Source organism: Diprion similis, chromosome 5 (assembly GCF_021155765.1).
Source record: "Diprion similis isolate iyDipSimi1 chromosome 5, iyDipSimi1.1, whole genome shotgun sequence".
NCBI lineage: Eukaryota > Metazoa > Arthropoda > Insecta > Hymenoptera > Diprionidae > Diprion > Diprion similis.
Genome location: NC_060109.1, coordinates 267,613 through 284,649, shown reverse-complemented (window position 1 = coordinate 284,649; position 17,037 = coordinate 267,613). Strand labels below are relative to the sequence as shown.

Sequence of the window (17,037 nt, the reverse complement as noted above, 5' to 3'; positions counted from 1 at the left end):
GCCAGCTGTTATTGCTGCCGCCTTACAAGCAGCCCTTCATTCTGTCTGCCTAATTATTCTACTCACCCCGCCTTTTTTTATCTTCGCCTGCTTCTTTTTCGACCAGTTTCATTCGTTCCACTGTCGCTAACGATTCGTGAATCTATTAATTCATGGCTGCCTGACGAAGGGAGAAATTATCACGGCTTTTAGATGAAGGTGCGCCAGTCAGATTGTTTGTTTCGGACAGCGACTCCGTCTGGTTCGTTTAACCCTCGGTCGAATAAATTCAAAGAAATTTATGCCTCTGAATTTTAGGCCAGCCATGGCTGTGGGGTTCATCTCGTTACCGAGTGGATAAAAAGGTACACAAGAAACGGTGAAACAAACTTCGAAACTATATATATATATTATATATATATATATACACTCAAGTGTTTGTAACGATCTTTTAGTTTCTGTCGCCGATCAAGTCACGATAAAATGTCTAACGACGTAATTCGCTCTGTTTTATATCGAATACTGAGTCATCTTTTTCTGAAGTATCTCGTCTATTTTTATCACGGAAGGGGATAGTTGGAGATGAGGAAAGTGGGATTTGAAAATACCTTATCGAAACTGTTGTGTTCGTGTCTGTGTGAAAGCGGTTTCTGTTCAAGCGATAAATTAATGTGTGCTCCGGTCGAATCCCAGGGGAAGATTTTTAATGGAAAAGCTTGAAAATCCCGTTTTCACCTATGTTAAAAATTAAATCCCCCAACGGACTTGAAGCGAATAAAAATTAACTCGTATAAAAACAGGATGTTTTTCCTCGCTTCGAATGTATATAACCATGTTTTCAACCATTGGCAAATTTACATTAATTAATTATCTGTATGATAATTCTTAAGAAAAAAAAAAAAAAAAAAACAAGTCCTGAAAACGTTCCGAGATCGAAATTCGAAATAAAAAAACAACAACACTGCGGCTTTGACATTTCATACGCAGTAGAGAATTCCCTACACAACAAGTACAAAACGAAAGCCTCACCAACGACACACGAGTGAAATTTTTTTTGTTAACCGGTACACCCGATGAGACATCTCGTTTACATGTATTCGCAGAGGTAGGAAATAGCTTGCTCGTAGTTTGATCAAAGGAATTATTTGGTGAAATTAGAGTTCCGTTGCGGTGAATTCCGCGCTGCTACATCTCATCGTATAAGCCGCTTGGTTGTATGAAGTTTGGCGCTGTATGACTTCGGAAACTAAACGTCGACCGACCGAAGCCGGACGATCGTTGCTAATTGGTTAGATATCGTCAGCCCCACCGTTGTTTTGGAGTTCAATCGGAATGGGCAAAGCGTAGAGCTTCTGGTACCCCATTACAGCTACGTGATGCGGAGACCCGATCGTTTTACCCCCGATTCCTGATTGCGGCTTCTGCTTCACCGCCTAATTTTATCCCCGATTTTTCTTTTACAACGAGTGAATCACCAAATCCCGGGAATCGCCCAGCCTCGATTCAAAAACCGAAAACACTGTCATCTCACTCCGTTTCATACCCTGAGCGACGCGCGACGTTTCGGAGTAAAAACTCCGTTTCCGCTGTCTCCGGTGCATTTCCTGTTGCAGGGATATAATCGGTGACAGTATGCAGCCTGACGTTTATGTACAATTTATTGCGAACGAGTCGGAAGTCGTCCTACTGTGAAATCCCAGTGTTTCAAATGGTAATCTTGAGGAGTTTTGAACATGGTGTCTGTTTTACCGACTGTTTAGAGTTCCTTGGCTCTCGATCGCGAACAATATTCAGCTTGGAGACCACGCTCCAGCAAATCATGGACTATTTTTACATTGTTCTGTAAATTTGCTTTTAATTTTTCTGTAAACCGCTCCGGTGTCTGAAAAAGTAAGGCTTGCAAGTTTAATTAATGCGAGATTTTTTCATACGAGGCTGCAGAATTCTGTTGTTGATGAATACGAATTTCACTGAGAATAATTTATACTGATTTTTTGGTTATAGGAAGATATTTTTTTATTTTTTGTTTTAATCAAGAACTGGTAAAGGTTGAAATGTAGAAAGATTAGAAAATAGATTATAAGAGTCGAGATGCAATATCGAATCATGAAAACGTGAAAATCGATGTTTTGGATTTTGAAATTCGGAAAGTTCAAGTATAAGAACCTAAAAGATAGAATCGTTAAAATTGTGACAATTCTTTGGTTTTCGCTAGTTATATTCTAATTCATTCAGATTATTCTACATTTTAACTATCTATGACCTTTGACCTTTTAACTATTTAACTTTTCTCACTCCATATTTTTAAATTCCAAAATTCTATGCAATAGATTTTAGCATCTATGAAAATTCGATATTGTGACCTGTTTGCTTCCTGATCTTTCGGTATTTTTACTCTTGGAAAACACTTGATTCAGTTCAGAAAAAAGCTTAATCGATTCTACGATACGATTCAAAAGAAATTCATCATAGCTTCAAACGACAGTTTGATCGAGTTATTATTTAATACAATGGTGCTAAAGTATATGTATAAAACCATTCTTATCGATGCCTGTATTGTCTAAAAATAATTTTGCATCGAATAAATTTAATTTTCGGAACTCTCCTTCTACTGTTTTGTTAAATTTTCACTTAACTCGTAGAAGTAATTACTTGCAACTTTTCGAATCGCTTAGACAATCGCAAACAATAAATTTTATCATCCTGTTCTCTCCTCAGTAAAATCGCAAACTTTTCAAAATATCGTTTGTACGCAAAATGTCAGCTGCTCTTGTCACACGCAGTGCAGAGAGGAGTGAAAACAAAAAAATTATACAAATCATATTTTTTCCCTTAGGTTAAAACGTGGACTCTATCGAAAAACAAGTAAGAAAGAGAGAGAGGGAAAAAGAGGAAAGGGGGCGGGGCAAGGTCTTCGGATTCCGTCGTACGTCGTCCCCGACGAAATTCCAAATTCCTTGAGAAAATTGGCCAGATATTTTCAGCGTCATTTTTCTTGAATTCCATTCTCTGTCCGCGGTTGGTCTTTTTTCGCTTGAACAACCTCGACCCTCGATTGAAGGGTGGGGGTGTGGGATGGAAGATGGTGAGCCCCGAGACGCACGAGAAAAACGTGGACTCTTGTCTCTCCGTGCGTTTCTTGTAAACGGACTTGTGAAAAACGTACTTGACATTCAACCCCCGCAGGATTTTCGCGAAGCTTGCGCAGACGCGGAAAAGCTCGAGCTCCCAACTTTCGAAATGCTCGGCGAGATGCCGCCGCCTACCTACAGTACCTACCTACTCCTATTCGCCCCGTCGGCTTCTCCACCCCCGACCCCCGGCTACCCCCGTAAACCGTGTGTTCGATCGAGGGAAGACAGCTTGTGAATAGCTCCGTATTCGCAGTTCTTAGGATAATAAAATAGGCATTGACTCGCAAAAATCGCTGATCCTCCCCCTTAGACATGCTTATAGATAGCTGCCACCTCACAGGAACACGTTCCTAAGTATATAAAGCTTAAACTACATTCTTCACCGGGTACTTGCCAGAGTTATCCTGTGTATGGAAATACCCGCGGGGATGACGACACGACGTCGAGTGGCGGACGATGATTAGGGTTCCCCCCTACACGAGTTTCTTTCTCGTCAATATTTCAGCTTATAAAGCCTCCTTTCTCTTATGCTTACCTTTTTTTTTTTTCCTGTTCACCCGGATCGGAAAATATGGACTAGGAATGAAATATCAACTTATATAGTATACGATATACTTTTAAGGGTTGATGGGGGAGGGGGGATGGGAATACTTTGGACAAAGATATCAGACTCCGTGTGTGCATGCGGGTACATATTTATATATCATATATACATATATAGGTATATTGTATGCATATATAGTTAAATATGCATGCCGAGACAGGAATAGGAAAATCTTATCGCAAACCTTTCACGGTAGGTCGGTATAAGGCATGTGTACATGGCCAATGTACATACGCACGTACATACATACGCGTAGAGAATCGCAGCTTATTGATTTTGAGGGCGAAATGCTGGGGGACGCGAGTCTTTCATTCCAAGGCCGCATACAACGTTTTTTATTACCTCCATCCCCCGTCCCCACGGTGAATCTTACGAGGATTCTTCAACTTTGCGGCAAACATTTTTGGGAATGGGTATATAAGGTAAGGGTATTATTAGGCACAATCTGCACACACACACACACACACGAGGATATACCGGCTATCTTTAAACTTCGTTGAAACGTATCAAGATTTACTGGGGGTTGTTTTTTCGTCATAACCTAATATGGACTTTTAAATTGTCGTAAGTCGAAATAAAATGCTGAACACCGCATATTTAACAAGAATAAATGATTCGAAAATGAAACAAAATTTTTTATTTTACAAAAGTCAAGGGATGGATATTACAAGTTGCAGGCTTTTTATGACGTTGCATTATTCTGCGTTATATCGCGTTTCTAATGCCAAGAGGACATATTTCAAAATTACACCCTTTTGCCTCCGCAGAACCAGAAGGGCGTATTAAAAAAAAAAAATTTTTTTTTGCTTCAATCAATCTAAAAATTTGTATAATGCATAAACGTGTGGAAAAATTTTGTTTCCATTTTTTCCATAGATTTTTTACATTATATACACATTTTTAAGTTGATTGGAGAGAGAAAATTTTTTGATACGCCCTTTTGACATTACTAACGCGATCAGGGTCTGTCCAGAAGTAACAGAAAATTTTTTTTTCCAAACGCGCATCAAAATTTCGGTACAGCATCTAAATTGGTATATCTCAGCCAAAAATATGAGCTCATTTAAATAACACATAAAAAAAGAAAAAAATTGAAAAATATTTGAATTTTTTTAACTCACAGGCTATCTAAGTACAGATTCTTTAAAAAAAAGTACTGAAATATGATTTTCCCCACTCTGAGCGATTAAGAGATAAATTCGAGATGATTCAATTTTTAGAAGTGAATATCTATACTATATACACACAATAATATACGGCAGAGCTAGTTTTTCGCTGCAGTACTTGAAAAGACGGATATTTATTTTTACTCATTTTTCCTCTTTCACTCTGCAAATGGAGTCTTAACTCTTACCTCGCATTCACCCGCTTCGTTCACGTTGTACAAAATATAGTCACGTAGCCGGCAAAGCAGTGTGTTCGCCTTTAAATGGCCAGCCTGAGGCGGGGAAGTAGAGAGAGAGAGAGAAAAAGAAAAACAGAAAAAAACGTGAAACAAATCAAAAAAAGAAAAAGAAAAAATGCCTCCCCAGAGAGACGGGAGTTAGTCGGAGGCTGGATTCCCTTTCGCACGTACTGAACTGAACGAAGGGTTGACGGAAAACAGAATGGAGGAGCGGAGGGACGTAGAAAAAGAAGAAACCGGGGGTAAAAACAGAGGAAAAGAAAGCTGGGAGAAGAAATGGCAGGCATTGGGACCACCATACTTTAGCTGCCCTTCCGAAACAAAAGGGTTAGAAACTCCGAAGGTTCCAGGGAAGGGGCGAAAGGGGCGAAACGTGCGTGTAGGTACCTACCGCGTACTCTCGGATCGCACACCCAGAGAGCCATGGCTAACTTTCCAGTTTGTTTTCCACCCCCACGCTCCCTTATACTACCCGGCAAAGTATCTCCGAATCTCGTTTCCGTAAATTTAGAGGGTGAAAGCGCCAATTATTGATCAGACCGCTCCACGTGCCGGTGCCATCAATTTCGATTTTACAGTTTCTACACAATTACAACAATTACAAGAATTCGACGAAAAGGAGGAGAGTTTTCAACTGGCAAATTATCTTTTTTGGTTTTTCGTCATCGCGGGTGGATAATTATCGGTGATTAATTGAGCTTTAGAAAGGATTTCAATTTCAATTGTATATATGTATGTGACAGATTCGTCACGGGTGAGGATAAAATGCTACTTTTTTTGTTTTTTTGTCGAAAAGACAATTTTTTTCCAATTATCTTGAAAGTTCGGGAGTTTTCGCTCTACAGAGACGTTGAATTAGTGTTTGTAACCTGAATGGCAGATGGTTGAATGTGAGATAAAATACGTGGGTCGATGATATGATTGTTGGTTCCGAAGCTAAACGAGGTGGAAATTTGTCTCGAGTTTAAACACACCAATTGGAAACAACGATGTTATCGTATTTGACAAAGTACATTAAAGCTGCTCTCCGGTCGGCGATACACTCGCGAATGAATAATTAATTACACGAAACGTTTGAACGGATGCTTGGCGGAGAAATTGTTTTTGGGATGAAAACGGTGGGTGTGGATACATTATTTTGCGATTGTAAGGGAGGCTTTCGTTGGATATTTGCAGATCACTCATCCGTTCATATTGGCGAACAAGAAGGCCAGTTGTTTTGTTCGGCAGGAACCAACATTTCACTTCGGCGAAAAGACGGTACGACTCCTCTTGTCCCGACGTGATCCTAAGCCCCCGTAATCCTGATAAACACAGTCTTTGCCTGGGGCGACAAAGCTGCTCCAGCTTCTCGAAATTTTGGGGAATTTAGACGGGGGACGCGATTAGCGCCGTATTATGCAAGTAGGGGGAAAGAGGTTGAAGACTCTGATGGCTGGAGAAAACGTTGGCGATAAAATATGTATGCGAGGAGGATTTTTCACCAGGGGTGAGGCTGTGGCGGCTCAATCTATAAGCGGAGGCAGCAGAGTACCGGACGCCGGCTTTCCACGCCGGAAATGGTGCCCACCCTCCACCCCCTTTATCCGCACTTGGCGATTCTGAATTTTCTAGCATGGGTCATGAAAGGTCAGTCGGACATTTTTCCAATATGGGAAATTGATCGTCGTTATATGGAAAAGGTCGGTTCGGATTTGAAACCGCTTTCCATGGCCGCGGTGGCGGGCCTCTGAATGCCGTTTGGTTCTTCTTTGGTTCCCCAATATTCCGTTACGCTACGTCGCGGCTGGGCGTCCTCGAAAGCGAAAGCGAGGAGCTTTCTCGCGAGTCTTCTTCAGGGTTCAAAGAACCTACTCGAAAAGAATGGGATCCGGCTACTTGACTTAACGATGATCAGCTCTGATCTCACCGTCCGGCGGAGGTACCTGGGTCTCGGAAAATGATATTCGCGGATATCCTGTAAAAGGAGAAGAGCCCGGGAGGATCAAAGAGGCATCTCTGAAAGCAGCCAGTCGAGCAGTGGAAGCGAACTCTCGTTATACTTGAACCATTCTCTGCGCCGGATGATTCCACTTTCAACTCGACTCGCCGAGTGATCATCCCGATACCGATTCTTGGCCCACAAAACTATGTACATACAGTTTTCACCCCAAAGTTAACCCAGCGGTTCAATTTCATGAACGAACACCTCGCGCGATAACTCAGATCCTTGCATATAATACGCCGATGTATTCCTTCGAACTTTCTTCTTCCGGCACGTATCGAGGCTCCATTTATCAAAATGGAATTGCCGTAGGTAAAATACACATACGCGGTAAGGTGAACCATCGGGGAATAAATCGAAACTTTGAGAGGGTCTAGGAGATGATATTTCACGCAGAATATCACCGATCTATACCCATTCCTTTATTTCCACCCCATCTTCCATCGAATATTACAGCCAACCGAAGTTCTATCCTCATTGTCAAGGTGCCTCGGTTTTGTATGATCACTTTCAATTTTCACCACAGGGATGAAGCCGAAGATGAAGAACCACTATAGAGCCCACCAACTCTCCGTCTGGCTTCGACTCGTTCCGGAACTACATCGCGCTGGGATGGAAGACGTCGAACCCAAGCACAACCTCTTTCGGGGCTACGCCGATCCCGCCCTTTACGACGGTTCGGTAAGGCCTGACCCCCTCAGCAGGGTCGGCGAAGAGTTCAGACGCATCAATCTTACCACCGAGCCTCCAACCACCACCGACTTCACCATCACTACATGCGTCAGTCTCATTCAAGGCACCAACTTGCAGAACGCCAATAACGCGAGCACAGATACATTGGCCAGTTTAGACGCCGCTGGGTGAGTACGACTCCTTAAAATAAAAGAGTCCATTTAAAATGGAAAGGATCCGAATTCCAGGGATCATGAAATTCGATTTGGAATTCGGGAGAATTGTTTCACCCTTTGGATACGACGATTTATATTCACAAGAATCAATCAGACAATGTCGGACACTAATATCATGGTTTGAGTATAAAAATATGTAGTAAAAGTGAAAGGTGGACTGTTTTTAATCAGATATCACACGCGTATAACTCGTTATATAATATTGATCTGGAGTAGGTACCAATGTGAAGTAAAAAGTGTATCTGAATTAAAAGAGATAGGTGAGATTTAATGAAGCTTCTACGGGTATAACCAGCTGTTAAAGTTTGATCAGAGGTTCGCGTAGTCGTCTGTCGATAAATTAATTATAATCTCTTCGTTAAAGTACCACTCGATAAATGGGAACAAAAGTTTATTGTCCGGGACATGACTGGCGCTTGAGAGAACGGGGCTTTTAATAAACTACTTGATGGATACAGTATATATCGTTACGCCTCTCTCTCTCTCTCTCTCCCTTTTTGTTGGAGTGAGACTTTCACCCAACGAGCCTGACAGGCTGCCAGCACTCTGCTTCTTTTCACTTCTTCAGCTCTCCCATAGAAAATGAGTAACTTTTAATTAAATAATTAAAAATTCCCGCTCCAGGTACGCGGCTTACTCGACAGCCTTGAGCGTAACGATCGCCATCGGCTGTAGCCTCCTCATACTCAACGTGCTCATCTTCGCTGGCGTTTACTATCAGAGAGACAAGACGCGGCTCGAAGTCAAGAGTCTTCAGCAGCAACAAATGATCAATCAGCAGTGCGGACCCAGGGGATTTAACGAGTTAAAACAACCCCCGCCACCCCATTCACACTTTCCGGGATCCGGACAAGTCATCGTTGACGTCGAGAATGAGATGCTGCGGAGGTATGTTAACACGTCATTTGCAGCATCATGTTACGATCATACTATATCCCTGGATCAGGAAACCTCGTGACAACAAAGTCAATTAAAAAAACAGAGACGCTTATAATCAAGAATTATATTGGGTTTTGACGAATGTCATGAAAAAACGGTTCCCTTAACAGGAGAAAAAACAATACACATCGTTAATTCAGTTGTTGCCGTAATGATCCGAGACAGGATACATCATCCTGCACTTCCGATTGATGACAAATTTATACAGTTTTTATACAAATTAATTAACATATATCAGTTGTACTTTTTCATTCTTCGTTTAGTAATTTACTTGTTTGAACATTGTTTTGACTCGACTGTATGGATACACGATGTATCCTTAAGACACGTTCTTTCCAAATTCGACTTCGATTCTACGTGACTCCTGAACATCAAATCGATTCTTCGTCGTTTCTGTACAGCTGAGCGAAGCAGTGATACTCGACGTTTTGCGATGTTCCCAAGACGCTATCGTCTCGCAATTAATCAAGACTGCGGGTCGAGATACATGGTATCAGACGAGCAGAACTAGAACCGGTTAGACACACGAGGATTAGATAGAACCGTGTTTATTTTTTATCCGAAAAATCTAGCCTCGAATACGGTACCCGTAAAGGCTTGAAAGAATTGCGGTGAAAAAATAAAGAAAAATTTCATACTCCCCGCAGGCACGGTTAAACATCACCCTTGTAATCAAGGGCTGCCGTCGTCTATTTAAGATAAGAGAATTTTTTTTTTTTCTTAAATTCAGTATCAAATAATGATCAATCCAAATCGAAAATACAACTGATAACGTTACCGTTGACGTTTTATTTAAAAGAATCGAGATAAAATCACCGTAAACGATATGCAGAAATGTTTTCTTGACGTAGATTACGTATAGAGATGAAAATCTTCACGGTGGTAGATACGTACGCAATACTCGCACCCTCGAGATAAACGGAATGCTAATTTTATCCGCAATTTCTGTTCGTTAGAAACGCGATGAAGGCGCCACCGAGCAGTCCAAACTCGCAACTTCTTCAGCAGGGACAGGTAACCCACACGTTGCCGCACCAGCATCATTATCAGAAGCAGCATCAGCACCAGCAGCATCATCAGCAGCAGCACGCCACGTTGCCTCGAGCAGCAGTCATGCAGGATATGAACATAACTACACAAATGCAGGTGAGTACTTGCCTGCCAGGATCGTGAGTTACGTTTCTGGAATTCCGAAGGAAAAGTGGGACCTCAGCAGTACCTTCATTTTTATATCCTCGCCTCACGCATGATCGTTGTTTCGCCGTTTGTTTTTCTTTTTTTCTTTTTTATCTCGTTTTTTCTACCCCCTTTATTCTTACCCCGGCCTCGTCCCCTCACCCACTAGGATCTCTTTATTCCCTGACACTTGCGCAGCTGAGGTACGCACAGCGTTTAACCGTTAGGAATGATCATTGGAATATAGAGTAGAAATTGTTACAACCATATTATGTTATGCAGGCGATGATGTAATGAACACGTGGAAAACAGTAGGAAATCATTGATGAATACTTTTCGGGATCCGAGTTTCCCGGGTGAGCTTTACATCGATAAACACTCATGTAGCTTTCAAGTTTAATTGCATCAAATTCGAATTGATTATGACTCGAAGACGTGGTCATTGCGCATAAAGAGAAGCAATCAGTCCATATGGCGTGCGGAATTAAGGCTTCTGGTTCACTGCTCTCGAGTGAATGAGTAGAATCCGTGTTTCCACAATCAATACCTTCCGAGATGAAGACTCCTTATATTGAATTACACAATGCATCGATGCTGCTGTATAAGTCACGTGCGATTTTCCTGCTGAAAGGTTTCATCGTCAGACGAATGGGTATACGGTGCAAAGGAAACGATCGGTACGTTGTGAACATGTACCGAACGGTTTTTAATGCTCTTCTTCTCCTCCTTCTTCTTCTTGTCATTTGTAACCACGCGCTGAAATTGGTTCGTCGGATATTCGGTCTGACGAATATTTAGAAAGTGGACAATAGAGTGAAGTAGAAAAGGGGTGAGAGCTGGAGAACTGGAAATTGGATGGTAGCGACTGGGACCGTAAGTGGGAATGAACCACTTCAAGTATGTGTATGTGTAGCACCTGCGGAATTCGGTTGTCAAAGGAAGACGTATCGCCATCCCTGTTGGGAAGGGAACAGGGTACCTACAACGACGCTCCGCTTCGATTAAGGTTTTCCTCTAAAAGGAGAGCCTTCATTCTTCAGGCCGAAGAGCCTGTCAGGACTACTACGGTTACTCCGAGAGTTTTTGACAAGTACATATTCTCCCCGAGCGTTGAAAGGCGGGGTGCGAAGAAGAGAAGAAGAAAAAAAAAAAAAAAAAAAAAACTTGCGCATCTTTTTTCCTTTTCTTCTTCTTTTTATAATTATTGTATTTAAGAAAAAAAAAATTTCAATTTATTCTCCCCACTTCCTGCCACCTCAAATTTAATATCCCTTGCCGATTCGCGATGACGAACGATCTTTACACTATAATAAAAAAAAAAATTTCTCCAGTTCCTCTTATTCAGCGAATAAAAAAATTGATGCGATTCATTTTTACGCAGCGAAGACTGGTTCTATAAACTGATCGTTTATCCGTATAAGAATCGTGGAATCTGATCAACTTTCTACCCGCCAAGTTCTTCTCCGACCGTTTTTCATCGAAAGCCCTGCGCTGGCAGGAAGTTACAAGAACTTCATTCTTCCTCTCTTTGTACCTCTTTTTGACCCAATTCTTCTGGGTATTATTTCTAAGTTAATTTAATCGTTGAATTTGCGTTCCTTCACCCCCACAAGTGTTACTTTTATTCTTATTCTCGAACTGTGTACGTCCTACAAGCCTGTATTCCTTCTTCCTCACCTCATTGTCCTTTATTATTTTTCATTTCTTCGTCAATTTACTTTCATTCTTTTTTTTCAATCCAACACTTAATACGTAGGTTCTCGCTGCTACTGACTTACTGTATAATCTAGACTTCAGTTAATCTTAAGACACTGTTACTATCCTCGTTGTTTATACCCTTGGGTACATACACTACCCTGTTATACCAATAAAAATTGATCTATTTCATTATATTCTATCTCTCTCTCTGTCTCTCACACGTTTTTCCCATAAATTTCAGGGGCCTCCGAACGGATCTATCCACTTAACGATTCCCCGGGCGCCTCCACCGCCCCGAGCAAGAAGTCCTCCGGAAAGTCAGCCGCTGCTTCAAGGTCCGACGGTTTCTAGCCGCGTTCCACAAACGGCGATGAGCGAGATGAGAGTCTGATGTATGGAGCCTCCTCCGAAGCCGGTAGTGCCGGACGTCCTGACCGCGTCAACCCTTCTTTAGGAATGTGGGAAATTTTAACGAGCTTAAGGAATGGCAAAGGTTGAAACGGAACTGCAAATTACGGGTTGATCTAAGCGCGAAGGGTTAGGCGCGGTTTTGACGTCGAGGATTTTGCAGGGTGCTGCTCTCCGGACGGAGGAGGAAATTTGGCATTGAGTATCAGGGGGAGGAGAAACCCGTTATGGACTCGTCAAAATGATGAACAAATCAATAAATATCGAGAAAAGTTTTTTTTTTTTTTTTTCTTCGTTTTCTTCACACATACGTTATACTTTTGAGTAAATAAGAGACAATTGTGCGTATAATAATAGAAGAAAAAGACACTTATCCACTTCTTTTATTGTTAGCCTATGATACTATAACAAACTGTGAATAGCAGCTGAAGCAGCTGTTTGCGAAAAGGGCATATTATACATGTATGTATACATATAAGTGGTGCGAGAGGCGCGAACAATATACATATAATACATATTTGGACGTGGGAAAACTGGAGGAGAAAAGAACAATGCCTAAACAATGGATGCGAAGATGTCTTTTTGTTTGTCTCGCTTCTTTTTTTCTTTTCATTGCAAATAGTTAGCGCTGAAGCGAAAAATTATTGCAAATTTAGCGAAGTAAATAAAAATGAGTATCTGAATACATACTGCTGCCAAGCGATTAATCTATACTGTGGATTAACAAATGACTCCGTATCCGATATTTTATGTGATAGTTACGGTATACAAATGAATTGAAAATCTTGTTACCAAAATAATTGCCAAATGACAATCTGCTGAGTTGCAGAACGAATGGATTAGGTGGAAAACCCGAGGAAAAACCAATATTTAATGTTTAATGGTGGAAGGAAAAACGAAGAAGAAGAAATTATAAAAAAAAAGTACATCGGAGAACTCCAGTGTAAAACAACGTGTTTTTATTTATAAATATAATATAGAGGGATATAATAAATAAAAAGTTGTTAGATGTTCCTTGTAAATATAAAATACGTTTACCTGTTAGCACGGGAAAATAATTTGAAAAATAAATATGATGAATAAATAAATAAATAAATAAATAACACTATGAAATAAAATAATATGGTAATTCGGTAGGATTGGCAAGGTGGCGATTATTGTCATTTATTAAAAATTTTTTACCCTCTCGATAACTTGTTTAGGTTTTTTTTTTACCATTTGACGAATACAATGACGTATGGTTTTTTCTTCTAATTATTTTTTATATCAACTTTATTACAACGACACGAGAATCCCACGACGAGACTTAACGTACGTATAAAATTATGATATACATAGAGCCGTAAGGTAATATTGATAATAATAATAGTAATGATCATAACGATAATAAAATACGATACGACGACTAATATTTGAGGGAAAGAAATTTAACACGCTATAGTTATACACTGCCAGAAGACTTGAAATGATAATTGAAGACGAATTGAATGATAAAATATATCTAACAAGAATTTTAACATTAATTTGCAGCGTGAAGATATTTAAAAAAAGAAATGAACATAAGTAAATGATAATAAATAAACTTTGAAATGAATTTGAATAATAATGAATTGTAAATATTTAAAATAACAAAGAAAATAATATTAATACAATATGTTATAAGTAAATTAAAGATTTAAAAAATTGAAAATTTAAAAATTCATCACGGTGGAAAATAAATGAAAAACTCGTTTGGTGTTTCAACACGGACCTCAAATTCAAGGCAGCCGTATTGAAAAAAAGTACGAAGTTATATAATTTAAATATTGTATAATTTAACCGTAATGTTTTATACCATCAAATTTTGACGATTTGAGATTAATATAAAAGTTATGAAAAGAAAGAAAAAAAAAAGAAAAAAATAGATCAATGATAATAATTAAATGAATTATACATTGTACATGTAAACATAGGTGAAATTCACGCCGAATGACATCATATAGAAGAAAATGGATTGTTTTGAGTGGGTGTAGGATAAATACGTGAACTTAATAATATCATGAAATGTGGACAATCTGGTAAACGTTACCAATGGTAAAAAAAACACATATATATGATTATATATATATATATATATATATATATATAATATAATATAATATACATAGTTACTTATAAAGAAGTACACGATGAAAAAAAATTATTTCAAATTTCGGACACAAAAATAGGAAATTTGAATGATATTGTATATGATACTACGGATAATAACGATATGAAAAGGTTCACTATCACCGCGTACATCGTTAATTTAACCGGTGTCGCATGTGTCTAAATTTTTATCCCCATATTGATTTGTTGATCAGCGCATACGAGGCACTGAAATGTTACGTTGAAAGTTTTGTTGTCAAACTGTAAATATATATAACAAAATATATGGAAATATTAATTGTACAACGATGATTTTTTCCTGCCTTTTCCATATAAAATGTGATTCTATAGCTGCGTTTCAATCAAGTGATACCGGTCTTAAGAAAATCATACGTGCCGGTGGTAATTTTTTTCTCTCGAGATCAAAATTCCTGTCCCTATTTTGACCAAGGTTTCAAGTGAGGAGTTGGCTTGTGGATTTGTGATATTTATTAAGGAGCGTGCCTCTGGACACTAGATGCATAACTTATCGGAATCAATAGTTAATGGTTGGACAGGGTTTGGTCGATTCGCCTATTCAGACGAACAAAAAAGAACACAGAGCCGAACTGGAAATCTCCAGAGCATCTCATTTTACCTGTCTCACAGGTAACACACTCAAGGTTTAACCACGTCTCTCAACTGCAAAAGAAACTCGGATGACTGGAGGACGGAGAAGAACTTCAGCTGTGGAAAGTCCAAGTGTGTTTTCGTATTCATTTGATCAATTATCTCAGTTTTATAAGAGTAATTTTACACGAGTATTTAGTGTCTCCATTGTTTTACTCCTTGAAAGATGTCTCAGACGAAGAGGAGCTGATAAGACTTCTGGGATTTGCTGGCCTGGAAAAAATCGCCGAGTTCATAAGCACCAGGTACGATAAATCCGTCAGCCGTAACCATCAGCGGAACCTAATCCAACCGACTGCCTGCAGCTGAGGGCAACTCGATTTTTACCCAATCTGGTGAAATTCGGGTTTTCCAGATCAGCGATGGACCTCCATTATCCTACGCAATATCGAAAGTTCAGGACTCCATTGACCGCGGCGATTCATCGCGGGACCCCGACTATTCTGAAAAGTTTGCTTGATAGGTTCTCGGTCTCTTTGGACTCGACCACAACTCAGCCCCTCGGGAAAACTGCTTTGATGCACGCCTCTTACGTTTCCAGGAACCCCGAAGTCATTCGTGTGCTCATGGCGCGCGGTGCCAACGTTCAAAAGATCGACAACGTGTATGTAACGAGATTTTCGTGGTTTCACATGTCGAATACCAAACTCTATATTGACGCAAGGTTTTCTTTTGCCTTGGGTTCAAGGAGAGGATGGAATCCCCTGTACTACGCGATCGTCGGTGAGCGAACGAGAAACGTCGAATGTCTAATCGAATCGGGGGCGAAACTGGAGTCGCGGGACTTACAGGGTCGAACGCCGTTGATGATCGCAGGTAAGGTTTCCACCATGGAAGGTAGTGATAAGGAGGACTATCTCCGTGTATGGCAAGTGTGCGTGAAATAGATTACATATAAAATGGCGTTGCTGCAGCAAAAGTTCGACAAAGCGCTAATCAGATTGTTACCCTTATTGCTTACGAGCACCATTCTAGTGACTTGTTGAATCCATGTTCGTCACTTTTTGGTGAGACTTTGTCACTTAAAGACCCATGTGAGATACTTCTCTTTACCTTTACCCTCCGTACTTTCTATGAATCGATCTCAACACCCGATCAACTGCCTCTTCGTTTGGACTTTCAGTCATCCTTTCGAATTTTGGAACAGTGAAGCTTCTTCTGGACCACGGCGCCAATCCAAAGGCGATCGATGATTTTGGATACACTGCTCTGAGGTTGGCCATTCTACGGAACAAGCATGAACTTGCCGTTCTCCTGGCGGAGTATGAAACTGACGTCACTTGCAAACCGCCTACGGCTATTCACTCCGACTATGAATTGGCGGAACACCTTATGCCGGATCTTGTTCCGATTATGAGGCAAAATACCCTGCCGAAGCAACGGGATCTTAAGGAAACCATGCTGACCAATGTGTAAACGAAGCCATGTCCTGGACATGATCTGATCAATAGTGTATTTATGTGAATGCATACTTAAAGGTGTAAATAATGCCCACTAAACTCATCTTTCTTCACTTGCTTCTATCATCGATTGATATAACTTTTGAAATGCTTTTGATACACGTATGATCGTAAGCATTGTATGATCTTGTGTTTTAATATGTCTACGTCGATTCTTGTATTTTACTAGGAATTTCCCTATGCGTGTAATACGGTAATACTAATGGATTCTGAGATAAAGGATTTTTCGCTTAGGAGAATAGGCATTACCTCTTTGTCCTTTTGGTGTGAATTTATGTGATTTTGGAAGGGACATGAATGTGATTATGTGAGAAGAATCCATTGCGCGCAATCTCAGATCGCTGCAAACAACAAATCGAACGTGACGGCCGAAATACATTGACTTAAGGCAAAGGTTGTGCAGAGTGATTAAGTGAACATGAGAATCGTAAACACACAGTATCAGACTCAGTCCAGTATAGTTCGTATGCTTTTTCTTGATTCTAATGAAATGTTATGAGTGCCAGACGATAGCAATTTGACATGTGGTCAAATGATGTAAAAGTA

At 40.2% G+C, this 17,037-nt stretch overlaps 2 protein-coding genes across 2 annotated transcripts in view; both read left to right on the top strand.

Moving 5' to 3' along the window:
- Positions 1-12,480, top strand: part of LOC124406297 (neuroligin-4, X-linked) — a 191,722-nt gene extending 179,242 nt beyond the window's left edge. The window contains exons 9-12 of the mRNA XM_046881667.1: positions 7,633-7,966; positions 8,639-8,902; positions 9,910-10,099; positions 12,069-12,480. Coding sequence (XP_046737623.1) covers positions 7,633-7,966; positions 8,639-8,902; positions 9,910-10,099; positions 12,069-12,218 — 938 coding nt within the window. The 3' untranslated portion in view covers positions 12,219-12,480. The remainder of the gene's footprint in view (positions 1-7,632; positions 7,967-8,638; positions 8,903-9,909; positions 10,100-12,068) is intronic.
- A 2,427-nt stretch (positions 12,481-14,907) lies between these two features.
- LOC124406323 (receptor-interacting serine/threonine-protein kinase 4-like) lies at positions 14,908-16,447 on the top strand. The gene is made up of 7 exons (XM_046881709.1): positions 14,908-15,010; positions 15,053-15,103; positions 15,198-15,276; positions 15,387-15,635; positions 15,723-15,847; positions 15,946-16,065; positions 16,155-16,447. Exons 1-7 carry the CDS (start codon positions 14,908-14,910, stop codon positions 16,445-16,447), a joined length of 1,020 nt encoding a protein of 339 aa, XP_046737665.1.
- Positions 16,448-17,037: the final 590 nt, after the last annotated feature.